The sequence below is a fragment of the Papio anubis genome, unplaced genomic scaffold (assembly GCF_008728515.1).
Source record: "Papio anubis isolate 15944 unplaced genomic scaffold, Panubis1.0 scaffold81, whole genome shotgun sequence".
In the NCBI taxonomy this organism is placed as follows: domain Eukaryota; kingdom Metazoa; phylum Chordata; class Mammalia; order Primates; family Cercopithecidae; genus Papio; species Papio anubis.
Genome location: NW_022168322.1, coordinates 194,558 through 221,515, shown reverse-complemented (window position 1 = coordinate 221,515; position 26,958 = coordinate 194,558). Strand labels below are relative to the sequence as shown.

The window sequence follows — 26,958 nt, the reverse complement described above, 5'->3', positions numbered from 1 at the left end:
ACAGAATACCATAGCTAGAATATGTAACCGTTATCTGTAAATTGGCAAAAGTTGTTTTTAGTATTTTTCAAGATGTATTGAAGACATTTAAAATAATTTTTATATCAGTAAGGGAAGAAATAGCGATCATTGCATCCTTTCTTTGTAAAATTCTGTAGTATCTATACTTAGATGTAATGTTAAGGTAGCTAACTGCATTTTGCCTTATTTTTGATTTCGTGGTTTTTTCCCCCCATACATGAAGCATGTGAACAGCATGTCTCAGTAAAGTAACATTTTGATTTTTAGGGTGAAAATATGAAGAATCCTAGTTGGTTTAAGATTCTTTTTTTGAGACAGAGTTTTGCTCTTGTTGCCCAGGCTGGAGTGCAGTGGCATGATCTCAGCTCACCGCAACCTCTGCCTCCCGGGTTCAAGCGATTCTCCTGCCTCAGCCTCCCAAGTGGCTGGGATTACAGGCATGTGCCACCATGCCCTGGCTAATTTTGTATTTTTAGTAGAGACAGGGTTTCTCCATGTTGGTCAGGCTGGTCTTGAACTCCTGACCTCAGGTGATCCATCTGCTTTGGCCTCCCAAAGTGCTGGGATTACAGGCGTGAGCTACCACGCCTGTCCGATTCTTTTATCACTGTTGGTAGAAGGACAGTGCTACTCCAGTACAGATTTAACCATTGCAGAATTCTTAACAAATTTGGCTTTGAGAATGGTGCACAGTCACCATTAGCCAGTTATTTTCTGTGCTGTACTTTTTGGGCTTTGTTGTATCCTTTAGGCAAAATATTAAAAAAAAAAAAAAAAAAAGGTTTTCATTTTTCCTTATTGACTTCATGACCTGTGAAAAAACACCAAGGTTTGTTCATTTCTCTGTATAAAGGAGGCTGAAACACTTTTTGTACTTAAAGATAACCCCCAAAACAACAAAGCTGAGTGCCTTCAATATAGTAAGATAAGAACATTACATAAATTGTTCTCTTGGTTAGAGCCATATGGGCGGGCCTGTGTGTTTTAATACAAAAGATAGTGAACTGCTTAAATGTTCCTGGGTATATGTAAATAAATGTTTTTAAAAACTGGCCTACGTGGCCTTACTTATATTACGTAAATGTTCACCATCATCTGATGAATGATCATGGGCTTTCACTTACTTATCTTAAAAAAATTTTTTTAATTTTTAGTAGAGACGGGGTTTCACCATGTTGTCCAGGCTCGTCTTGAACTCCTGACCTCAAATGATCCACCTGCCTTGGCTCCCAAAGTGCTGGGATTACAGGCGTGAGCCACCGTGCCCAGCCTTAGTTACTTATTCTTTATGTAATCAGAATTTTTAAAGAATGGTGAAATGCTGATGATACTCTGAAATTAAGATCACATAGGTTATGGCCAGGCACAGTGGCTCACACATGTAATCCCAGCACTTTGAGAAGCCAAGGTGAGTGGATCACTTGAGGCCAGGAGTTTGAGACCAGCCTGGCCAACATGGCAAAACCCTGTCTCTACAAAAAATTAGCTGGGCATGGTGGCGCTTGCCTGTAGTCCCAGCTACTCGAGAAGCTGAGGCACGAGAATTGCTTGAACCCCAGGAGGCAGAGGTTGCAGTGAGCTGAGACCATACCAGCCTGGGCGACGTAGCGAGACTCTGTCTCAAAAAAAAAAAAAAAAAGATTACATAGCTTATATGCAGATTACCAATGTTTAAAAATAAATAAAACATTGAATGATAATAATTATGTTACATACCCTTAATAAAAATATTTATTTTAGGCACAATTCAGATTCAGAAGCGTCAACAGTTAGTCAGAAAGATACATGAAGATGAATTGAATGATATGAAGGATTATCTTTCCCAGTGTCAACAGGAACAAGAATCTTTCATTGATTATAAGGTATGTACCACTAACAAATATTTAAAATAATTGTTAGTAATTATTGTGCTTATTACTTAGAGCTTATTGTGCTTAGTAGTGCAGATTAGTAAATCAGAAATAATGCAGATCATTGTTGAATTGAATACGGGTACTTACAGTGTCCTAGTCAGTCATGAGTGCACCATATAGAGTATTTCTCTTATTCTCAAAACATGGGAATTAAGCAGTTATTAACTTTCATAGGTGGGAAAGAGGTTTAGAAAGGTTAAGGGACTTTCCCAAGGTAGCAACTGGCAGAGCTAATTTGTTTTTGTTTGTTTGTTTGTTTATTTATTTGAGATGGAGTCTTGCTCTGTTGCCCAGGCTAGAGTGCAGTGGTGCAGCCTCAGGTCACTGCAACTTCCACCTCGGGGTTCAAGCGATTCTTGTGCCTCGGCCTCCCAAGTAGCTGGGATTACAGGTGTGCGCCACTACGCCTGGCTAGTTTTATTGTATTTTTAGTAGAGACGGGGTTTCGCTATGTTAGCCAGGCTGGTCTCGAACTCCTGACCTCAGTCTACCCACCTCAGCCTCCTAAAGTGCTGGGATTACAGGTGTGAGCCATTGTGCCCGGCCACGGCCTTTTTTTGTTTTGTTTTGTTTTGGAGAGCTAATTTGATTCCAGGGATTTGACTTAAGAACTCTTATCCCTAGCTGCTATTTTATAGTTAACATCTTTTAAAAGTGACATTTTATATGTGTATATAGATATTTTTATTAGCATTATTTTCAGAGTGAAGCAGACATTTTCAGTTGGCAGAAGGGAAAGAGGAGAGTTGTGGTTTTATAGCCTCTCTAAGATCTTCTCTTGATCAGGGGACATAGCCATTCCTTTTCATTGTGTTTTTTTTTTTTTTATTCTGATGGAAGGGAGAGCATGTTATGTTTTTCTGCCTATAACTCATCTAGATTTTGTCTCACAAGACTGTACTGTCCGTTGTGTCATTCCCCAACACCCCTGGAAGTTTATGAGGATCAGCAAAATGGCTGGTTTCCTATCTAGTTTTCCCTAGGAAGGATGTAGAGAGAAACTCAGGGTAGAAAAGTAAGCTGTGTCTGGGCGTGGTGACAACTTCCCAAATTCCCAAAGTTGGTGACTTTGGGAGGCCGAGGTGGGTGGATTGTCTGAGCCCAGGAGTTCAAGACCATCCTGGCCAACATGGTGAAACTTTGTCTCTACTAAAAATACAAAAATTAGCCGGTTGTGGTGGCACATACCTGTAATCCCAGATTTTTGGAGGCTTAGTTAGGCACAAGAATTGTTTGAACCTGGGAGGCAGAGGTTACAGTGAGCTGAGATCACGCTCTTGCACTCTAGCCTGGGCCATAGAGGAAGACCATGTCTCAAAAAAAAAAAAAAAAAAAAGGAAAAGGAAGAAAAGTAAGCTATTTATTGTTTTTTTCCTCCATTTTTCCACCCCCAATTCTCACACTTAATTTATGTATGTTTCCCTTACAGGTTATATTTCTTGAAAAGACAAAAATACTACTTTGTAACTAAATTGTATCTTTCAGGGAGGTACTTCTCCCATCCAAGTACTAACCAGGCCAGACCCTGCCTAGCTTCTGCCATCAGAGGAGATTGGGCGCATTCAGGGTGGTATGGCTGTAGACACAGGGAGGTACTTATGAAGTTAATTATAAATAGTTCAGTTTTTCCTACCTTTATTAGAAGATGCCATTTTCTTTTTTTTTTTTTTTTTTTTTGAGACAGAGTCTCGCTCTGTCGCCCGGGCTGGAGTGCAGTGGCCGGATCTCAGCTCACTGCAAGCTCCGCCTCCCGGGTTTACGCCATTCTCCTGCCTCAGCCTCCCAAGTAACTGGGACTACAGGCGCCCGCCATCTCGCCCGGCTAGTTTTTTGTATTTTTTAGTAGAGACGGGGTTTCACCGTGTTCGCCAGGATGGTCTCGATCTTCTGACCTCGTGATCCACCCGTCTCGGCCTCCCAAAGTGCTGGGATTACAGGCTTGAGCCACCGTGCCCGGCAGAAGATGCCATTTTCTTCACCACAATGTTTTCTGGTTCCATAGGATAACATTGGCTTTTGGAAAACTCACCACGCATAAATCTCTAGAGAGAATTTGTAGTTGGTTTGGGTTTGGATTTGTTTGTTTGTTTGTTTTTTTGAGATGGAGCCTCGCTGTGTGGCCCAGGCTGGAATGCAGTGGGGTGATCTCAGCTCACTGGAACTTCTGCTTCCTGGGTTCAAGTGATTCTCCTGCCTCAGTCTCCCAAATAGCTGGGATTACAGGCTTCCTCCACTATGCCTGGCTCATTTTTTGCATTTTCAGTAGAGATGGGGTTTCATCATGTTGGCCAGGCTGGTTTTGAACTCCTGACCTCAGGTAATCTGCCTGCCTCAGCCTCCCAATGTGCTGGGATTACAGGCATGAGCCACTGCACTTAGCCTGTTTTTTTTTGTTTGTTTGTTTTAAGAGGCAGAGTCTCATTCTTGTTGCCCAAGCTGGAGGGCAGTGGTGCGATCATGGCTTACTGCTACCTCAACTTCCTGGGCTCAAGCAATCCTCCTGGCTTAGCCTCAAGTAGCTGGGACCACAAGCACATGCCACCATGTCCAACTTTGTTATTAAATTTTTCATAGAGATGGAGTCTCACTATGTTGCCCAGGCTATTCTGGAACTTCTGGGTTCAAGTGATCCTCCCGCCTTGGCCTCAAAATGCTGGGATTAAAGGATTGAGCCACTGTGCCTACCTAGTGAGTCAGTTTTTGCAGATCTCTTGTTTCTAGCTGTTAAGTGTGGATCAGGTAGATGTTGAACCTCTTTGGAAGACCTGGTCAGGATCTGCTTTTCAATCACTTATATCAACATCATATTTACTGCATGAGGAATGCTGTACTCTTCTTTCATCCTGTGGCTTCCTGTGCTTGTGCATTTCAAGAGTATGCCACACCAGTGTATCGGTCTCTTCTACTCCACAGTCCACTGCTTTTGGGTAGAAGAAACTTCTTTTCTCTCATACAGGTAGAGCAGATGAAATTACTGTGATTAAATTTTAAATCTTTATTTGTTCTCTGAAGATTAATGAGCCAGAAAGTGAAGCAGTCATTTCAGATAGTTATTTTTCAAGTATAAAATAGTGTCATTCTCTTAAAGGACTGTTTTTTTTTTGTTTTTTGTTTTTTTTTTGCTTGTTTCTGAACCCAGGTAATTGACTGGTCTAACCATAACGTTTGTGATACATTAAGCCAAATTTAAGTATCATTTTGCAGATTTATACATAAGATATTTTTAACTGGATGGATAATGCTGTAAGAACTTGTTGAACCACATTGTTTAAGTTTTGACTGTTTTTGGTTAAATTTTGTTACTAATGCATATGTTTGAAAGAAAATTCAAATCAGTCAAGGATACCCTTATCGAAGCAGAAAAATTCTATAAGCCGAATTGACCATGATTTCTACCACAGGTGCTGACTTTCAGTTATAGTAATTTATAGATTAATCTTCAGAGTTATATTAATTATACAGATTACAGAACTGCTGTAATCTGGGTGACAGTCACTTCAAAAGTTTACATAAAATTGGATAAGTTAGTTATAAATGTTCAAGATTCAGTCTGTCCTCTAACATGCTTATAGAATTTATGGCTTATCTGTACTTACTTAGAAATGTTAATTGCATAGGACCAAAATGTTTCAAATAGGACTAAGATTATTAGAATTTCATTCTTTGAAGTGTACACTGAGTACAAACAATTTTTGAAGCCATAAGTCAGCTCTTGATGTAATTTTACTTTTATTTTTTATTTTATTTTATTATTTTTTTGAGATGGAGTCTCGCTCTGTCACCAGGCTGGGGTGCAGTGGTGCGATCTTGGCTCACTGGCAACATTTGCCTCCCAGGTTCAGGCGATTCCCCTGCCTCAGCCTCCCGAGTGTCTGGGACTACAGGCGCATGCCACCATGCCCAGCTAATTTTTGTGTTTTTAGTAGAGATGGGGTTTCACCGTGTTGGCCAGGATGGTCTCGATCTCTTGATCTAATGATCTGTCCACCTCAGCCTCCCAAAGTGCTGGGATTACAGGTGTGAGCCACTGCGCCCGGCCAATAATTTTACCTTTTGTAAAAGGTAATCTCTCTTCCCAATTCAGAAAAACCTTTAGTCCTGCAAGCTGTAGCTAACTTTCTGTCTTTTAAGTTCTTCCAGACATGCGCGGTGGCTCATGCCTATAATGCCAGCACTTTGGGAGGCCGGAGAGTCGCTGCTTGAACTCAAGAGGCAGAGGTTGCAGTGAGCCGAGATTGCACCACTGCACGCTAGCCTGGGCGACAGAGCGAGACTCCGTCTCAAAAAAAAGAAAATTCTTCCACCATGCTGTAGTTCTCAGTTTGATGTAGCTCTCTGCTCTGTGCTTTCTTGCATATGAACGTTGTATTTCCCAGTGTTTATACTATTGAAAATACTACCTGGGGCGGGGTGGTCTCTGTAGAAGACAAGACACAAAAGCTTATGCGTTATTATATCTTAAAAGATTTAAATTCAGCTTTTAAAGCTCTTGACATTTTATTTCTTCTCTTTCAAAAAAAACGTAGTCATTGAAAGAAAATCTTGCAAGGTGTTGGACACTTACTGAAGCAGAGAAGATGTCCTTTGAAACTCAGAAAACGAACCTTGCTACAGAAAATCAGTATTTAAGAATATCTCTGGAGAAGGAAGAAAAGGCCTTATCCTCATTACAGGAAGAGTTAAACAAACTAAGAGAACAGATTAGAATATTGGAAGATAAAGGGACAAGTACTGAATTAGTTAGAGAAAATCAGAAACTTAAGCAGCATTTGGAAGAGGAAAAGCAGAAAAAACACAGCTTTCTTTGTCAAAGAGAGACTCTGTTGGCAGAAGCAAAGATGCTAAAGGGGGAACTGGAGAGAGAACGACTAGTAACTACGGCTTTAAGGGGGGAACTCCAGCAGTTAAGTGGTAGTCAGTTACATGGCAAGTCAGATTCTCCCAATGTATACACTGAAAAAAAGGAAATAGCAGTCTTACGGGAAAGACTCACTGAGCTGGAACGGAAGCTAACCTTCGAACAGCAGCGTTCTGATTTGTGGGAAAGATTGTATGTTGAGGCGAAAGATCAAAGTGGAAAACAAGAAACGGATGGAAAAAAGAAAGGGGGCAGAGGAAACCACAGGGCTAAAAATAAGTCAAAGGAAACATTTTTGGGTTCAGTTAAGGAAACATTTGATGCCATGAAGAATTCTACCAAGGAGTTTGTGAGGCATCACAAAGAGAAAATTAAGCAGGCTAAAGAAGCTGTGAAGGAAAATCTGAAAAAATTCTCAGACTCAGTTAAATCCACTTTCAGACATTTTAAAGATACCACCAAGAATATCTTTGATGAAAAGGGTAATAAAAGATTTGGTGCTACAAAAGAAGCAGCTGAAAAAGCAAGAACAGTTTTTAGTGACTATTTACATCCACAGTATAAGGCACCTACAGAAAACCATCATAATAGAGGCCCTACTATGCAAAATGATGGAAGGAAAGAAAAGCCAGTTCACTTTAAAGAATTCAGGAAAAATACAAATTCAAAGAAATGCAGTCCTGGGCATGATTGTAGAGACAATTCTCATTCTTTCAGAAAGGCTTGTTCTGGTGTATTTGATTGTGCTCAACAAGAGTCCATGAGCCTTTTTAACACAGTGGTGAATCCTATAAGGATGGATGAATTTAGACCGATAATTCAAAGGTACATATTAAAAGAACTGGATACTTTCTGTCACTGGAACGAACTTAATCAGTTCATCAATAAGTTTTTCCTAAATGGTGTCTTTATACATGATCAGAAGCTCTTCACTGACTTTGTTAATGATGTTAAAGATTATCTTAGAAACATGAAGGAATATCAAGTAGATAATGATGGAGTATTTGAGAAGTTGGATGAATATATATATAGACACTTCTTTGGTCACACTTTTTCCCCTCCATATGGACCCAGGTCGGTTTACATAAAACCATGTCATTACAGTAGTTTGTAACATTTGTAGATTGGATAGCATTTTTATGATTTGATGAGTTTCTTGGAAGGTTACTGTTTCTAAGAGTTGTGCTTTATTGCCACTGAGAGAATTCAGAATAAATTGAAAGGTGGAGTCTAAAAATTATTAGCTGTTACAAATGGAACATTTCATTATAATGTAATCACTTTGATTTGAGCAAATGGTTTAATTTTTATCCTAAAAATCAGTTAAGAATATATAAAATCCTATTTTGGCCAACTTTGTTTCTTTTCAGTATAGTTTATAATGAAAAGATCACCTTAAGTGAAATTATTTTCCTTTAATCTTTTATGTATTTATTCACTTTCGGAAGCTAGGAGTGAGCAACACAAATTTTACTCTGAAGTCAGAAGAGCTCATATATAATAATTTGAATGCCCCACCTATTTTCACTTGTCCATTCCACATAGCAGCTTAGTTATGATACTTAATACTTAATCACATAATTATCTTTGATAAAGGTAGAGGCACAATCAAAGAGGCAACTGAGCAAGTCAAATTCTAATGTGTGTACCTCATAATAATTTTTTATCCATTTTCATCTTTATATTCTGTAACATGAAACTTACCCAATCTTAAAATGTTAGCTTCACTTTTTACCTATGAAATACTTACCTTTCTGAATAAATATAATGTGTCTATAAAATAATGAGACTGATTCTGGTGTCTTTAGTCATTAAGCAGGTATCTAGTCCTATAATGAACAAAGGTGAGGCTTCCTTGAGGAGACAAGTGAAAAATTTTTGCTTCAAAGGAGCTCACAAGCTAAGTAAATAAATGAAATTAAGGTATGGGGGCATGGTGGCCTCAGGCTGTCTGGAGATGTTTGGAAAGGCTTCTTGAGTGAGGTGGCCTTTTAACTGAACTTAGTTGTTAAGGTAGCTTTTGAAGGAGAAATGAGAATTTGCTATGCAGACAGGGAAGGGAATTTCACTTAAAAGGAAGGTTCTTTGGATGTGAAGATACACTACTTTAAGGAAGCAAGGTAGTGCTGGAGGATAAGAGATGCAGACCACGAAGGGACCCATTTTATGCTAAAGGTTTTGTCCTGTAGGACATGAAGAACCTCTGAAGAATTTTCAAGGTGGTGGGATAAGATTATATTGTATTTTAGATTACAGTAGTCCCCCCTTATCTTCAGGATATATGTTCCAAGACCCCCACTGGATGCTTGAAACCAAGGATAGAACATAATTCTAGATATAATATGCATGAATTTCTTTTTCCTTCTTTACAGTCTCACACATAGGTTTGTTCTTACCATAGATCTTACCAATCTCAGCATACTTTTGTTTCTCTTATTGAGAACCTTCACCCTTTCACTTAAAGGAAGTGCTTTATAGCTTCTCTTTGGCATATCCAAATGCAAGCATCACTATTGTATTTTGGGGTCATTATTAAGTTACTTAATCATCCTTAATAATCCTTATCTTAGGGATACTTGAACACAAGCACTGTGGTACGATAACAGTGTATCTGATTAACAGACTGCTACTAGGTGATTAATGGGTGGGTAGCGTAGATACATGACAAAAGGATGATTCGCACCCCATGTGGGATGGAGCAGAACTGCATTATTTCATCACATTACTCAGAACAGGCATATAATTGAAAACTTATGAATTATTTCTTTTTTTAATTATTTGAGATGGAGTCTTGCTTTGTCAGCCAGGCTGGAGTGCAGTGACACGATCTCAGCTCACTGCAACCTCTGTCTCCTGGGTTCAGGTGATTCTCCTGCCTTAGCCTCCCGAGTAGCTGGGACTACAGGCGTCTGCCACCACACCTGGCTAATTTTCATATTTTTAGTAGAGACGGGGTTTCACCATGTTAGCCAGGCTGTTCTTGAACTCCTGACCTCAAGTGATCTGCATATCTCCGCCTCCCAAAGTGCTGGGATTACAGTCGTGAGCCACTGCGCCCTGCCTAAAACTTACGAATTATTTCTGAAATTTTCTATTTAACATTTTCAGACCACAGTTGACCACAGGTAACCAAAACCTCAATCACAGAAAGTAAGCCGTGGATAAGGCGGGACTAGTGTATAGGCAGCAGCCTAGAAGATTGATGGGAAAGGTGTGATGCTAGAAGGTGGTCAGCACAATACAGACATGAGCTGATGAGCATCTAAACTGGGACAGTAGTAGTAGGAGAGGAAAGGAGAAAACATTTGGAAAACAGTAACATTGACATTTCTTGTGAAGGAGGAGAAAGTAACTGTGACTTCTAGATTTCTGGGTTGGGTCATCTGTTGGATAGTAGTACCATTGAGATAGGGAATTCAAGGTTTGGGGCAAGGGTAATTGGAGATGAGAATTGTGTTTGGAGGTAACTACTAACATTCAAGTGGAGAGGGTTAGTTGGCAGTTCTATGGTCATCTCTTGCCGAGGCTGTGTATCAGACTCCTGGGAGAAGACCAGCATCTACGGGGTTGTAGGGAAGGCTAAGGACAAGAGTGGGGAGTGGTATCATGAAAATCCAAAGGCCATCTCAAGTAAAAGGAATAAATGTGTCATGCTTTTTAAAAAGTTGATGTGTGGAAAATGTTTTCCTGGCTTGGAAACTGGGCGGCCAGGGGATGGCAGTATGGACTTCCAGTGAAGTAGTGACGGAAGCCTGATCATAGACATTGAGGAAAGCGGTGTAGGTGTTGTGAGCTTTTGCTGTAAGAGAAAAAGTTGAGACTTTTGTTTTGCTTGGTTTGTGAGAGATGTGTATGTATTTCTGCTGAGTGATAAAGCCAACGGGGAGGGATTGATTTTTATAGGAAAGGAGGAAAAATAGTGGAAACACATCTCATTATTTTATTGTCACATTTCTTTTCTTTGTTATCTTTTGAGTGTTTCCCCTTTTTGCCAGTAGAGTTATTGTCTATTTTTTCTTTCTAGAGGACAAAAAAACTAATTCAGACTCCTTTATTTTTATATGGATATACTAGGATTATAATTCAGATATTTAATATCTTTTTTCAGAGTGTTCAGATAATAGATTAATGGAGAAAACATTTAAAATTGTTTAAAATTTAAATACATTGAACTCTAACATAGATGAAAAATGTGTTTACTGCTTTCAGTCGACCTGATAAAAAGCAACGTATGGTAAATATTGAAAACTCCAGGCATCGAAAACAAGAACAGAAGCACCTTCAGCCACAGCCTTATAAAAGGGAAGGTAAATGGCATAAATACGGTCGCACTAATAGAAGACAAATGGCAAATCTTGAAATAGAATTGGGGCAATTACCTTTTGATCCTAAATACTGATTCACAATTGAGTTAAATTAGACAACTGTAAGAGAAACATATGCTTTGTACAATGTTTGGTATTGAAACTAATGAAATTATCAAGATGACAATGTCTTTTTTTGTTTCTAAGTATCAGCTTGATAACTTTATATTATTACTCAGAAGCATTAGTTAAAAGCCTACTAACCTGCATTTTCCTGTAGTTTAGCTTCGCTGAATTTTTTTTGACACTGGAAATGTTCAACCGTAGTTTTATTAAGGAAGCCAGGCATGCAACAGATTTTGTGCATGAAAAGAGACTTCCTTTCAGTGTGAGAGCTTAAAGCAAGGTCAATCATACATGACAAAGTGTAATTAACACTGATGTTTGTGTTAAATTTGCAGCAGAGCTTGAGAAAAGTACATTGTGCTGGAATTTCATCATTAACATTTTATAATCTTACACTCACTTCTTGTCTTTTTGTGGGTTCAAGAGCCTGCTGACTTGTGAAGAATTTGCTGCCCTCTTAAGAGCTTGCTGACTTGTTTTCTTGTGAAATTTTTTGCACATCCGAATATTGTCGAAGAAACAATAAAACTACACCATGAGGAAAACTAAAGGTCTTTATTGAAAATCTGGCATTGTATTAACATGTGATTTTATACTATGTGGTATTTTATACATTTCCTCAGTAGTGATATTTGGTAAAGCAGTTCATATAGTTTTTTTCTAAGTTCCATGAATCTTACCCAGTGTTGACTGAAGTATTTAAGCAGCATCTGAATATTTCCACCCAGCAATGTTAGTTTATCTCAGAAAGTTCAGAATTCATCTTCGTGTTGAATTTCCCTTTTAACTTCCGTTCATAGACATATACATGACTTCCAATTCGACCCTCCGGCAAGTGAGTGTGGAAGAAAACAGCAGTTCTGTTATAATTGCTTGAAATTAGGAAAGCACTTATTTCCTAGAAGCAAATAAATGTTTAATTAAATAAAGGCTACGTTTTGCTGAGTACTGTTTCAGTCAATTTTAGAATTGCCTATTCTAATTGTTCTCTACAACTTTTTGCTTAATAACAGAATTAACTTATAGGAAGTAAAATACCTTGATAGTTACAGAACTGGGGCTTATTTTGACTAGAGAAAAGACTAATTATGAAATGTGGGTTGCAACAGACCATAAAAAAAGGTTGTATTATCTGTTTACCTGAGGGTTTCCTAAACCTGGGATACAATTAAAATACTGAGATTTCCTCTTTTTCATGTTTACTTACCTCTTCCAAAATGCTGAAGGTGATCAAGTGAGTAGGCAGTGATGCATCGTCATGAAACTCTCTATGTAACCAGTTTAAGGGATTTAGGTAAAATACATCTGCTTCATCAAGATACTGACTTTTTCCAGTCAGGTCTGGGGGGCACTGGAGAAATCTCATGGGTAGTGGGCAGTGAACATGGCTATGAAAAGAAAAGTTACCATAAATAAATACAAGTAAAACATGAAAGTTTTCATTAATCTTAAGATAAGTCATTTATACTTAGCAAAATGTGAAATCTGAATCCATAAACTGTTGCAGTTAAGAAGCAAGCCTTTAACTTATTTTCTCAAAAATAAAAAACATGATTCTCATACCATGTACCTATGCATCAGCAGCAGTATAATCTACAAGCCCAAACTAGCTCATAGAACTCCATTTCAAGGAGAGAAGTAGGTCAGTAGGGGGACTCAACATTCTGTAGCATTGGTATTCTGTTCCAGAAGCATAAATGGTCTTCAGGACCAGGTAAGTTTACTTGTTAATAGTAAAGAAATTCTCCATAGGCGTATTTGATAAAGTAGGAAACTGGATTCTTTCTCTCTTCCCTTTCTGCTCTGATAGGGGATGGATCACATGCTTACATGGCAAGTTTTGTTTTTTTTGGAGACAGAGTTTCGCTCTCGTCACCCAGGCTAGAGTGCAATGGCGCAATCTCGGCTCACTGCAACCTCCACCTCCCAGGTTCAAGCAATTCTCCTGTCTCAGCCTCCTGAGTAGCTGGGATTACAGGTGCCCGCCACCACGCCTGGCTGATTTTTTGTATTTTTTAGGAGAGATGGGGTTTCACCATGTTGGCCAGGCCGGTCCTGAACTCCTGACCCTCAGGTGATCCACCGCCTCGGCCTCCCAAAGTGCTGGGATTACAGGTGTGAGCCACCGCACCCAGCCACATGGCAAGTTTGAAGTGTGTGTGTGTGTGTTTTTCTTATATATTTATATAAGATTTAGAAGTAGAGAGCAACATACGTCCATTGATTAACATCCAAATAAGTAATGGTTTTATCGTGGCATACAAAGACTAGAGTAGGTCGGGCTCAGTGGCTCATGCCTGTAACCCCAGAACTTTGGGAGGCCAAGGTAGGTGGATCACTGGAGGTCAGAAGTTCAAGACCAGCCTGGCCAACATGGTGAAACCCTGTGTCTACTCAAAGTACAAAAATTAGCTGGGCATGGTGACATGTGCCTGTAGTTCCAGCTACTCAGGAGGCTGAGGCAGGACAATACTTGAACCCAGAAGACGGAGGTTTCAGTGAGATCACACGTCACTGCACTCCAGTGGGCGACAGAGCAAGACTCTGTCTCAAAAAAGAAAAAAAAAAGATTAGAGTATAAAAAACATGGATTCATTTCTAATACCAGTTATGACAATTTTTTTTTTTTTTTTTAATTTTGAGACGGAGTCTCGCTCTGTCGCCTAGGCTGGAGTGCAGTGGCCGGATCTCAGCTCACTGCAAGCTCCGCCTCCCGGGTTCACGCCATTCTCCTGCCTCAGCCTCCCGAGTAGCTGGGACTACAGGCGCCCGCCACCTCGCCCGGCTAGTTTTTTGTATTTTTTTAGTAGAGACGGGGTTTCACCGTGTTAGCCAGGATGGTCTCGATCTCCCAACCTCGTGATCCACCCGTCTCGGCCTCCCAAAGTGTTGGGATTACAGGCTTGAGCCACCGCGCCCAGCCCAGTTATGACAATTTAAGCCAGTTACTTAGGTCATGAAAAAAGCCATGTTTATAACTGCCTTAGGAAAAATTAAACCTCACTGATAACAAACATTTAAAATTTCCAGTTAGAAATGAAGTTAATAATTATGCAGGAGGTTTATTTTATTTATGAAATGCATACAAACTAAATGTACACAAGACCTAATAGTGGTTTATTTATTGGAAATGAAGGTCTTGTTTCGAAGGGAAGCAGAAATTCCTCAGAAAAAGCTGCCTGCCTTATATAAAAGCTGCCGGCCTACTGTAGTCTTTCTTTGCCACAATAAAACCATTACTTGTTTGGATGTTAATCAATGGACATATGTTGCTCTCTACTTCTAAGTCTGATGCAAAATAGGCATCAGACTTTTTCCTCTGTTGTGTGCTTTGAAAAGGTGTGGAGAACTTGGTGAACTGTACAAAGCCTAAGACATCAGCTGACTACAAGTATGTATAAAGAACATCTTGGTACCTTTAGGATTCCTGTTCTCTGCAGTATTACCCCTAATGTGAGCACAGAGAATGAATGTCCCTGTTTTAGCCACGTACACATATAGTAGGGAATCCTTACGTTGAAAGGATACCTGATGTCTTTCATTTAGCCTGTGGTTTTTGCTAGGATCTCAATTTCTAAACTGTATATTAATGACTGGCATTAATGATTAGTTAAGTAGGAGTATTCCAAGTGTTAAATTCTCCTAAAATGATAACCACAGTGATTAAATTAATTGAACGTGCATATGAGACATTAACTCCAGATTGTTTAAAGCCAGACTGAGTTAAATAGTTACAGATTTTATTTATTTATTTATTTATTTATTTATTTATTTATTTATTAGGCATAGTCTCGCTTTGTCGCCCAGGCTGGAGTGCAGTGGCACAACCTCAGCTCACTGCAACCTCCGCCTCCCGGATTCAAGCGATTCTCCTGCCTCAGTCTCCCGAGTAGCTAGGACTACAGGCATGCACGACAACACCTGGCTAATTTCTTTTGTATTTTAGTAGTCAGGGGTTCACCATGTAGCCCAGGCTAGTCTCAAACTCCTGAGCTCAGGCAATCTGCCCGCCTCAGCCTCACAAAGTGCTAGGATTACAGGCGTGAGCCACCAGGCCCAGCCTGGTATATAATTTTCCATAGGAAATCTGGCTCCTTTGCCCCTGTACCATTATTGGTTAATTGGTAACTAATACAGCTTCCTGAAATACAAGCACAGGACCAAACGGATGTCCTTCTAAAGGCCATATATAGTTGAGGCAATTTTAGTTTATTTCCCAGAAACACTTAATTCAAGCATTAGAATATCATCTAGTTGCATTCCCTAATTTTTATAGGTGAGACAACTGATGTCCAAAGAGATTAAAAATCTAGTTTAAAGCTGGGCATGGTGGCTTATGCCTGTAATCCCAGCAGTTTTGGGAGGCTGAGGTGGGCGGATCACCCAAGGTCAGGAGTTCGAGATCAGCCTGACCAACATGGAGAAACCCCATCTCTACTAAAAATACAAAATTAGCTGGGCATGGTGGCACATGCCTGTAATCCCAGCTACTCAGGAGGCTGAGGCAGGAGAATCACTTGAACCCAGGAGGCAGAGGTTGCAGTGAGCCAAGATTGTGCCATTGCACTCCAGCCTGGGCAACAAGAGTGAAACTCTGTCTAAAAAAAAAAAAAAAAATTCTAGTTTAAGATGAGGGCAATAGTCCAGTAGTAGATCTGGACTAAAATCTTATGTTTTAAGTTTAATTCAGATTGTGTAAAGATGTATCACAGAGATCTGTAATAAGGTAAGTAATACATAAGTTTCTTTACTAAGAAGACTATCAAATACCTACAAATTGTTTTATACTGATTTAAATCAGAATTAAGTGTAAGTAAATTGTTTTTAAAGAATAATAAAGTTTATTTAAAAGGTTTTCTTTGACACAGTTCAAGTGGTTTTTAAAATCCATCAGTGAATAAATATGAGTGGGAGTTTAAAATTTATCATTTGATCAATGACCAATTAATTCAAATCCAGGAATCTGAAAGGGAATTTTAAAGTAGTCAGTTTCAGTTTCTTAACAGCATATAGTGGAACATCTGTTATTACCTGTAATAAGGAGTAGAGTGGCAAGGCATCATTATAAATATTGAAGCTGAAGATTTATTGGGATTGTTGTAACAAACTTTTTGAATATGACTCATAACATCAAGAGTACCTCGTTGATGAACTAAACCAGTATAAAGGGCGAGGAAGAAATTTGATAAAAACAGGAAACTCAGAGCTGGTTTCTTCCATGTTTTCAGGTGGGTTAGTGAGTATCCTATATGAAGATAGACATATTGAACCTTAACACTGACAATCTTTCGTTATGTTAACTGCAAATACATCTGTAATTTTTAATGGAAATAACATAAACTGTAATACTGTTACGACAAATAAGACATAAGCAGTAAGTCACATCTCTGACCATTCACTACTATTGTCATCTAGGTCTTGACTTTTTCTAGTAAAAGGTATTGAGGTATAGTAGGAAGATTATGGTCATGGAGTCTAGGAGGTCCAGATTTGAATTCCAGTTCTAGCACAAGTTGTTTTACTTTGCTGATCATTTGGATAATAGTACCTTTTTCAAGTGTTAGAAAAAAATGTCCAGTGCCTGCCCTGGTACATAGTAGTTGCTAAATAAATAGGACTTTTAATTATTCCATTTACCTACCTCTTTAATCTCCCAAGCACTAATAATTGGTATTTTAGTGTGTAATATGAGTTTCAATAATGTGTCCTCTTAGGAAAATAAGCCATTGGGCACCTGGGAGATTTTCCATAAGTATCTGAGTGCTATGTCTTACTTTTTTTTCCCACTACAGTCAGGCAACTTGAAGATGCTGAACAATTTTTCTTTTTTGATTTATGAAAGTGATTATTCTGTGGGGCAAAACAACAAAAAACCAAAGCAAAAACCAAGTTGAATGAATAGAAGGGTATAAAAGGATAAGTAAAAGTCTCTCTCCCCTCTGATAGTCCTTTTCTTCAGCAACAGCCACTGTTAATGGACATATTAGGATCTACTGAGAATACCAAGAACAAGCCTTTCCACTGGAAAAGATTAAGCTTATTAGTAAGCATGACATTTTGTTCATAATTTACATATATTCTTTTTATAGAACTAGATAATAGTTCTTTTTGAACTTGGGTATTCTTCATCCAAACCTTGGTTTGCCCAAAATGTTAGTACAATACTCAATGAGGCCAAGGTAGTGTATTTTATTTTGTTCCTCCTATAAATATGTTAATGACATACACGGTTCATAACTCATGAGTTGGAATATCACATATCCATGTCACCTAGTACTTTTTAATCTACTTGAAATAGTTCTGATTAAGTAATAATCTGAAAAGTTGTGTGGTGAAAAATGTAGCAAGAGTAAGAAAACTAAGCCTATCACTTAAATCTACATTTATAAGATGTTTGAAATGGTAAAATGAGGAACCTACTAAAAGGAATGATAATTGGATTAGCTTTATTTGAAATAAAATAGCTGAGATGAGAGGATTGCTTGAGGCCAGGAGTTCAAGACCAGCCTAGGCAACATAGTGAGACTCCATCTCTACAAAAATAAAAAAAAAATTAGCCAGGCGTGATAGTGTGCACCTGTAGTTCCAGCTACTGGGAAGGCTGAGGCAGGAGGTTCATCTGTGCTCATGAGTTTGAGGGGACAGTGAGCTATGACCACGCCACTGCACTCTAGCTTGGGTGACACCCTGACTATGAAAAATAAAAATGAATAAAATAGGGCCAGGTGCAGTAGCTCACATCTGTAATCCCAGTACTTTGGGAGGCCAAGGCAGGCAGATCACGAGGTCAGGAGTTCAAGACCAACCTGGCCAACATGGTGAAACCCCATCTCATATAAAAATTAGCCGGGCATGGTGTCAGAGATTGCAGTGAGCTGAGATCGTGCCACTGCACTCCAGCCTGGGCAACAGAGCGAAACTCTGTCTCAAAATAAATAAATAAAATAGGATTCTAAAAGTTCAACCATCTGTAATAACCCCAGTCAGATCCAGCAGATCCCCAAATATAAGCTGAAGCACTTGACTTGGGTGGTAGGCTAAAACACCACCTGCTTTAGTAGGCTCAAATACAAAAAGCTACATTAAAGCCTTGTCTTTGTCTGTACTGCTATAATGGAATACCTGAGGCTGGCCAATTTATAAAGAAAAGATGTTTACTTGGCTCATGGTCCTGCAGGTTGTACAAGCATGGCACCAGCATCTACTGGTGAGGGCTTCAGGCTGCTTCCACTCATGGCAGAAGGTGCAGGGGAGTCCGTGTGTGCAGAGATCACATGGTGAGAGAGCAGAAGCAAGAAAGTGGAAGGTGCCAGGCTCTTTTTTTAACAGCCAGCACTCAGGAGAATTCTCAGGAAACCTAATATAAGGAGACTCATGTATTACCCCAGGATGGTGCCAAGCCATTCGCGAAGGCTCCAACCCCATGATTGAAGCACCTCCCGTTAGCCCCACCTCCAACAATGGGGATCAAATTTCAACACAAAGTTTAGGAGACAAACATCCAAACTACAGCAAGCCCATCCTACAGCAAGAAGATACGGTTTGTTCTCAGTTATTTGAAGATACTTATAAGGTGAGCATGTGTAAAGTGATTCACTTAATAATTTGTTCATTCAAGGCCAGGCGTGGTGGCTCACGCCTATAATCCCGGCACTTTGGGTAAAACTCTGTCTCTTTTTACTAAAAATGCAGAAAAAAGTTAGCTGGGCGTGGTGGCGGGCGCCTGTAGTCCCAGCTACTCAAGAGGCTGGGCAGGAGAGGCGGAGCTTGCAGTGAGCTGATATCGCGCCACTGCACTCCAGCCTGGGCGACAGAGCGAGACTCTGTCTCAGAATAATAATAATTTGTTCATTCATTAAATGTTGGAAATTTTTATTAGAAACTGTGGCACTGGGTCAGGCGCAGTGGCTCATGCCTGTAATCTCAGCACTTTGGGAGGCCAAGGCGGGCAGATCACGAGGTGAAGAGATCGAGACCATTCTGGCCAACATGGTAAAACCCCATCTCTACTAAAAATACAAAATTTAGCTGGGTGTGGAGGCGCATGCCTGTCGTCCCAGCTGAGGCAGGAGGCAGGCTGAGGTATGCACCTGTAGTCCCAACTGAGGCAGGCTGAAGCAGGAGAATTACTTGAACCCGGGAGGCATACGTTGCAGTGAGCTGAGATCACGCCACTGCACTCCAGCCTGGTGACAGAGCAAGATGCCATCTCAAAAAAAAAGAAAAGAAAAAAAAAAAGAAACTATGGCACTAGGAATACAATAATACAGGTGGGTGATACAAAATGAGAATACTTGGTGATCAAGACTATGAAAATAGCACTCTGGGTAGAATGCTGGAAGATAACATGCTTGTGTTTCTAGCATCTTCAGTACTGGTGAGACAGGGCGTCTCTTAAATTAGGTAATGCTTGCCTTACATGATGGTGGCTTTAACTCTCTGAGCTTAGCTCATTTTAGGATGGATCATTTTAGTGAGAACTGAATCTCCGTATTACTTAGAGAAGTAATATAAAGAAAATGCTGGGAAGAGAAGGAGCAGCTGAACACTGCCAGGAAGAGTCAGCTGATAGCTTAGTTTTCTTGGGGACAGTGGATACTGAAACAGTTGCCATTCAAAATTGTCTTCAACAGTATTATGGATCAGAGGAGCTTTTGTGGAATATTCTGGGAGCCTTACTACATGTCACAATATTATTTCTAAGAAAAAAATATTTCAGGTTCTAACTTAAAAATGAGGTTTGGGGATAAAGTCTTATTTAAAATAGAACTATCTTTATATTATTATTATTTTTTGAGACAGAGTCTCGCTCTGTCACCCAGGCGGGAGTGTAGTGCCAAACTCGCTCATTGCAACCTCCATCTCCTGGGTTCAAGTGATTATCCTGCCTTAGCCTCCCGGGTAGCTGCGATTACAGGTGTCTGCCGCCATGACCGGCTAATTTCTGTATTTTTAGTAGAGATGGGGTTTCACCATGTTGGCCAGGCTGGTCTCAAATTCAGGTGATTTGCCCGCCCCAGACTCCCAAAGTTCTGGGATTACAGGTGTGAGCCACAGCACCCAGCCAGAACTGCCTTTATTTACATGTTTAGCATCCTATAAGCATTACTAAGCATTTAACATATAAAGAAAATATCTTTATAATTTCAGTTCTCATCAAATGACTTGTGCACATGTTAGAAAAGAACCTAACTTTAGAGTTAATATATATTAAGAGTCCTGAATTTAAGGCCTCTGAGGGGTTTTTAAACCTTGTGGCACTGAAAGCTTCCAAAGGGGATTTCAGAAATGAGTTGCTAAAGGAAGGGTTGGAAAGATTTTCCAGTTCCAATGCTAGACTGAGTGAACCACAAGAGAAGCCTAAGGTCCACCATTTTCTTATAGACAAGTACTTCTGTTTCATCAATATTTAAAATAAATGAACAAGATTCCAGTAGGTGACGTCCAGTAAGTCTAATTAATGGCACGCACAAATTTGGAGATGCAGTTCTCACTGAAATAATCCACCCTCAAATGACCTAGCTTCATAAAGTGATCATCCCCACCACGTAAATGATGTGAATCCCAATCACTGAAGATTTAAGACTTCGTATGTACCCCAGTGACTGAAGTACAGGTCCCTTCCTTTCACATAGTAACAAGCCATTGCTAACTGGGTGCTAAACATCATCCCTAAATACTTAATTTGCTCCTATTATCTGGGCCTACAAAAAGATAACCGAAAGTAGGTATACAGAACATTTCTGGAAGAACTTCTTAAGAAAGTGATAACAATAGTTACCTCTGGGGAATGGGGCTAGATGACTTGAGGATGGCACACTAATTGTTTTTGTACCATCAGCATTTATTTTCATAAAAAAAAAAAAAACACTGGGCTCCTATCAGATGATGTTCAACAGATTACTGTTACAGAAATGTTTACAATCCATTACGTCTCAGTTGACTACTCTTCAGGATAAAATCTAAAAACCTGAGCATATAAGAAGATACTTCATGAGATGGTTCCTTTATAAAGCCATATCTCTTAATCATCACATATTATTTAGCGTGATATACACACTTTCTAAAATTTTGGATATCCAGCGTGGCACTCCGTAATTTCCAGCAATGACTAAGTTCCTTCTTACCAAGGTAAGGTTCATGGTAATAGAGAGGATGGGAGTATCTGAGACTGTACATTACTGTTTCCATCCTGGTTTTGACAAGAATTATCAGGAAACCTAATGTTAAGAAAAAAAAATCCCTATCACATTTTACCAATTAGAGATCTGAGTTATTGTTTCTATTTTTAAATAATCTTTGAGAAAGCTTAGTTTCACTGTTTAGATGAGAACAACAAAAGGTGGTTCAATTCTGGAGTGGGACATACAGTAGAATGAGGCTGGGAAAGAGAGACTTTGAACTATTAACCATAATGAGGGTACTGGGCACAGATGAAGGTATCAAGAATTTTTTTTTTTTTTTTTTTTTTCAGACAGTCTCGCTCTGTCACCCAGGCGGGAGTGCAGTGGTGCCGATCTTGGCTCAATGCAACCTTCACCTCCAGGGTTCAAGTGATTCTCCTGTCTCAGCCTCCCGAGTAGCTGGGATTACAGGTGCGTGCCACCACACCCGCCTAATTTTTGTATTTTTAGTAGAGACAGGGTTTCACCCTGTTGGCCAGGCTGGTCTCAAACTCCTGACCTCAGGTGATCCACCCACCTCAGCCTCCCAAAGTGTTAGGATTACAGGCGTCAGCCACTGGCAGCTGGCCAGGAAGAATTTTATGTTGCTACCTTGTTAAGGAAGTAAAGCCATCTTTTCATCTTCGATAGAATTCAATAGTTAATGCCTAAAACAAAGACCTTTAAGTGGCATTATAAGTGTTATAGAGATACTGAGGTAGATATATAACCAGCTGAAAGAATGTGTAAGTGATTGTTTTTGGGGAGAGGAAATAGAAGGGAGAGCAGGGGAACACTTTTTTTTTTTTTAATTTCTTGTGGAAGGTCTTCTGAAATAATGTACATATGCAATTTTGATAAAAAGACTGGAATATGGGGCCAGGTGTGGTGGCTCACGCCTGTAATCCCAGCACTTTGGGAGGCCAAGGCAGGTGAATCACCTGAGGTCAGGAGTTCGACACCAGCCTGGTCAACATGGTCAAGCCCCATCTCTGCTAAAAATACAAAAATTAGCTGGCTGTGGTGGCGTGGGCCTGTAATTCCAGCTACTCTGCAGGCTGAGGCAGGAGAATCTCTTGAACTCAGGAGGCAGAGGTTGCAGTGAGCCGAGATTGTGCCACTGTACTCCAGCATGGGCAACAGAGCGAGACTCTGTCTCAAAAAAAAAAAATAAATAAAATAAAAAAAAGATAAGAATATGGAAAAACAAAGTGGCCCAGTAAGAGAGAAGTCTATATTAGCCACCACTGTGGTAAAAACAGATAAGCAGACACTCAACTCAGAATCAGTAGTGGGTACTGAACTCTATCAGCACAAGTGAGAGATTCAATCTAAGAACCGAATTAGTGTTGCTAAAATATCACCTTTCTTTTACAAATAAGGAAACTGAGGCACATTGTTAAACAATTCACTAAAGATGAGAGCCAGTCACAAACTACATTTTCTAGAGTTGAGTCCTATTTTATAGGACTAAGAGAAATTCAAATTAGGCAAGAGAGGTTACTGTAGATTGAAAAAAACAGCTGCAATTATTTTTCTTCCTGTGTCCCATCCCACTATGAGGCTGGCATTTATTTCCCCACCTCTTGAGTCTGACCTGGCCCAGTGACTTGCTTTGCTGAAAAGAATGTGGTGGAAGTGACAGTGTGCAAATTCCAAGCGCTTGTCTCAAAGGGTCTTGCATATTTGCTCCCTCTCTTGGAACCCGGCCTACGCCAAGTGAACAAGCCCTAGCTAGCCTATTGGAGGAAGAGAAAACTCAGAAGAGCTGAGAAGACTTGGCCTACAGTTAGTTGAACCCCAGACATGAGAGCCCAGCCTAGGTCAACAGAGGTATCTACCCAAACTGCAGCTGATGACGTTTGTTTAAGTGAGCTCAGTGGAGATGAGAACTGCCCAGTTGAAATGTAGACCTGTAAATAATAATAAATGGAGTTTTAAGCCACTACAGTTTTGAGGAGGCCTTTTACACAGCAATGGCTGATAGAGTTGTCATGTTTATATAAAAATAGGTTAAAACAAGTCACACAAAAGCAGCATATGGCTGAAATTTGTGGTATAACTCAAGATTTCAAGTAGTTAGGAAAGATTCAAACTAGGTCTCTAAAACATCAAGAGCTCCAAAGAGAACTGTTCTAAATGTCCGAAGATTCTGTCTAGGTGAGATCACTAGACAGAATTGATCCTACTGTTGGAACCTCTTGGCATTAAAGAGCTCTGACTGTTAGGGGAAGTGCAAATCTCCTAGGAATCAGTTTTTTGACCCCCTCTAGAACCTTAGGTAGGGGGTGGAGGAAAAAAATGCATCCTGTGAGGAGATCAAGGGGTTTTCTAGGTCGCTGTCTTTTAGGAATCCCTCTAAGTAGACAGAGGATGGAAGAAGGGGTGATTCTCACCTATTAGAAGGGGATCTCTTTATCCCTCATCATCATTTTATCTCAGTAAACTGGGAATAGGCCCTGGTTACAGGGATCTTGCCACTTAAAGATTCAATCTTTTAGACTGGGAATGAGGATTCAGACAACTCAATCTTCATGTAAATACTTGGTAAAGAAACAGGACACAAAGGAGGAATGCTGGAAAAATCTGGTTTATGAAAACAGAAATCAAACCAAGTTACTAACCAACCTCCCCATCCCCTTCAGGCACACAAAAACATTTGCCTCTGTACTCTGGCAATGCTTAATTATAACACACACTCAAGTGGCTGTAAAAAAACCTAACAAAACAGAAACCATTTTAACATCTGAATAGTGATTTATGAACAGATTTCCTCTGGCAAATGGGGCCAGCTATTCTTAAGGCTTGCCAAATAGCTGTTAGATGTCTATATTTCTGTATGTGCCTGCATTTGTATATGGTTAGAGTGTAAAGTAATGACAGACTGAGGCTTTGGTTTCAGAACTTCAGATGTATCAAAAATACAGATTTTTATGTTTGATTTATATTTGTATGTTTATCTCCTTAAAGCGAAGAGATTATACATCTCAGATCTGTAGGAGTTGATGTATACTTGGTCAAACACTGCTTGACTCAATGTTTTTCTTTTTTTTTTTTAAGTAAAAAGTTTGAAAACTGTAACTCCCTAGGTTTTTTCCAGCCTCCAGTTCAATTGGCTAGTCATTTCTTCTCTCCCAATGTAGTGATTTTTTTTTAAGGTCTTAATATTTGAAGGAAGCCAACAGTCATTTATTCCGAATTAAACTTGAAGTTAATAAAGTTTCAATTCATAATTTTTCCAAACCAACCAATGTAAAAACCCAGATTTTCCTGAATTGAGTCATGTAAGAATTTTTGTAAGTGACAAAAAAAAATACATGTTAAGACTGTGGAAAAATGGAGAAAAGGCCTGAAATAAAATCAGGAGTTAATTACTTAAAAAATTGCATATGCCAGGCTGGGCGCAGTCGCTCACGCCTATAATCCCAGCACATTTGGGAGGCTGAGGCGGGTGCATCACCTGAGGTCAGGAGTTCAAGACCAGCCTGGCTAACATGGTGAAACCCTGTCTCTACTTAAAATACAAAAATTAGCTGGGCATGGTGTTGCATGCCTGTAATCCCAGCTACTAGGGATGCTGAGGCAGGAGAATTGCTTGAACCCAGGAAGTGGAGGTTGCAGTCAGCTGAGATCGTGCCACTGCACTCCAGCATGGGCGACAGAGCGAGACTCCGTCTAAAATAATAATAATAATAATTGCATATGCCTTAGAGTTTTAAAGGTGTAAATGTTTTGTGTGTAAAAGCATTAAAAACTAGTTTCAACAGCAATAAATACATTTTTCCTTTGTGAAAATGAAGACCCTTACAGTTTAACCATAAACTTAAAATAGCTAATCTAAAACAGACATTAACTTTACGTTTTAGTGAGAAACAATACCACCAAATAGAAACACCACCACCAAAAACTGCTTTGGGTATTGGATATTTATGTGGGTTTTTTGTTTGTTTGTTTTTTGAGAGACGGACTTGCCATACTACCCAGGCTGGTCTCAAACTCCTGGACTCAGGCGAACCTCCTGCCTCAGGCTTCTGAGTAGCTGGGACTATACGTGCACACCACTGCACTGGGCTAGGATCTTTATGTTTTTATCTCACTTTAGAGGATATAGGAAAAAAGGTATTTGGACTACAAACAGGGAATATTGCAGTAAGATAATCTGTAATTAAGTAATTCCTTATTAACCTAGTTAAAAATAAAAATAGTTTAATGAGGATGTGTTGTCTTTGGACTATTTCTATATAATTTATTTTCTATAACAAACAAAAGCACTTACCACAGAACACCATACAGAATGGTAAAACTGGATAAATAAACCTGAATTCTTTGTGGCTCAACATGCTATAATAAAAAGAAATATTAAAAATATTAATTATCATGTTATATGATACATTGAGAAAGTAATGTATTTAATATATATTTAACTTGATCTATTTATTTTCTAAGTACTCAGACTGAATTTCTTGCTTCAGGAATTAGTCTCATTTTTTAGTTATAAGGTGATTATGAGATGGTAAAACTAATCATAAAATATGATGTCAATTTGAAATTACAGAGTACAGTTACATTCTAAAAACGGGATTTCTATTTCTATCCAAGTAAGTAAAATTAGTCAAATTTGGAACAAGGATACATCATTTTTATTTTAGAATGTATTTCTGTGGTCCTTCAATTTAAAATTTTGGTGGTATTGACTGATGATTGATTCACTGAGACTGGATCTTGTTTTGTCACCTAGACCGAAATGCAGTAGCACAATCATAGCTCACTGCAACCTTAAATTCCTGGGCTCAAGCAGTCCTTCTGCCTCAGCTTCCCAAATAGCTAGGACTACAGGCACATGCCATCATGCCCTGGTAATTTTACATTTTTTTCAGAGAGAGGGTCTTGCTATGTTGCTCAGGCTGGTCATGAACTCCTTGCTTCAAGCAATCCTCCCACCTTGGCCTTCCAAAGTATTGAAATTACAGGCATGAGCAACTGTGCCGTTTTTTTAAAAAACAAAAAAAATTAGTCCAAGTTCTTAAAAATTGAGTGTAATCCTTATTAAGCAAACTACATATCTAAAGTATTCACTCTAGTGCCTCCATAATTACTACTACTTGTATCTTCTAAGATAATTCCCACTAACAAAAGTTAATGGCACCTCCAAAAAATAAAGTTTACTTTTTGAAGAATTTGATTTGATTTATTGGTAACATAAAACATTTTAGCCTTTTGAACAAATAAAATCTTACCTATAAACAAGCAGTGTCCATAGCACAGTCACCAAAAGTATCCGGTGTCTCTTTGGTGCTAGATAGCAGCCATGAATAAAGAAGGGTAAGTGAGTACCCAAGATAACTGGAAATCCTTGACTGAAGTACCAGTGCCATGGATGAGAACCATAAAATGTTCCCAAGTTCTGCAGCACGTTAAATTTCAAAAAATTAAATTGAACCAGAGTCCACTGGCACAGTTGAAGGAAAAATAAATAGAAATGTGTTAGTGCCAAGTAGTAATGTTTGGCATTAGGGAACTGACACAATTTTGACATTAAATCAGGGCAAGTCTTAAAACCAGAAAATAGTTTA

The 26,958-nt window shown here is 39.3% G+C and overlaps 2 protein-coding genes across 15 annotated transcripts in view; one reads left to right on the top strand and one right to left on the bottom strand.

The window, feature by feature from the left end:
• The window catches only part of LOC116268511 (cell cycle progression protein 1), an 89,862-nt gene that overhangs the window by 38,050 nt on the left and 24,854 nt on the right, over positions 1–26,958 (top strand). For 8 of the 12 annotated variants that reach the window (XR_004181834.1, XM_031662617.1, XM_031662613.1 and 5 more), the window contains 3 exons: positions 1,762–1,883; positions 6,461–7,866; positions 11,002–11,099. Coding sequence is in view for 11 of the 12 variants with exons in the window: in XM_031662617.1 (XP_031518477.1) it covers positions 1,762–1,883; positions 6,461–7,866; positions 11,002–11,099 (1,626 nt within the window). In the remaining variant the exon portion in view is untranslated. Of the gene's footprint in view, positions 1–1,761; positions 1,884–6,460; positions 12,168–26,958 lie in introns of those variants that run through there. The other 4 variants (XM_031662621.1, XM_031662619.1, XM_031662620.1 and 1 more) reach the window with 4 other exon arrangements.
• LOC116268599 (GPI mannosyltransferase 3) overlaps positions 11,762–26,958 on the bottom strand; it is a 38,190-nt gene continuing 22,993 nt past the window's right edge. Inside the window, exons 8-12 of one of the 3 annotated variants that reach the window (XM_031662625.1) lie at positions 26,623–26,834; positions 25,662–25,726; positions 16,254–16,467; positions 12,430–12,610; positions 11,762–12,120 (exon numbers count right to left, since the gene is read on the bottom strand). In XM_031662625.1, coding sequence (XP_031518485.1) covers positions 11,956–12,120; positions 12,430–12,610; positions 16,254–16,467; positions 25,662–25,726; positions 26,623–26,834 — 837 coding nt within the window. In that variant the 3' untranslated portion in view covers positions 11,762–11,955. The remainder of the gene's footprint in view (positions 12,121–12,429; positions 12,611–16,253; positions 16,468–25,661; positions 25,727–26,622; positions 26,835–26,958) is intronic. The other 2 variants (XM_031662626.1, XM_031662627.1) reach the window with 2 other exon arrangements.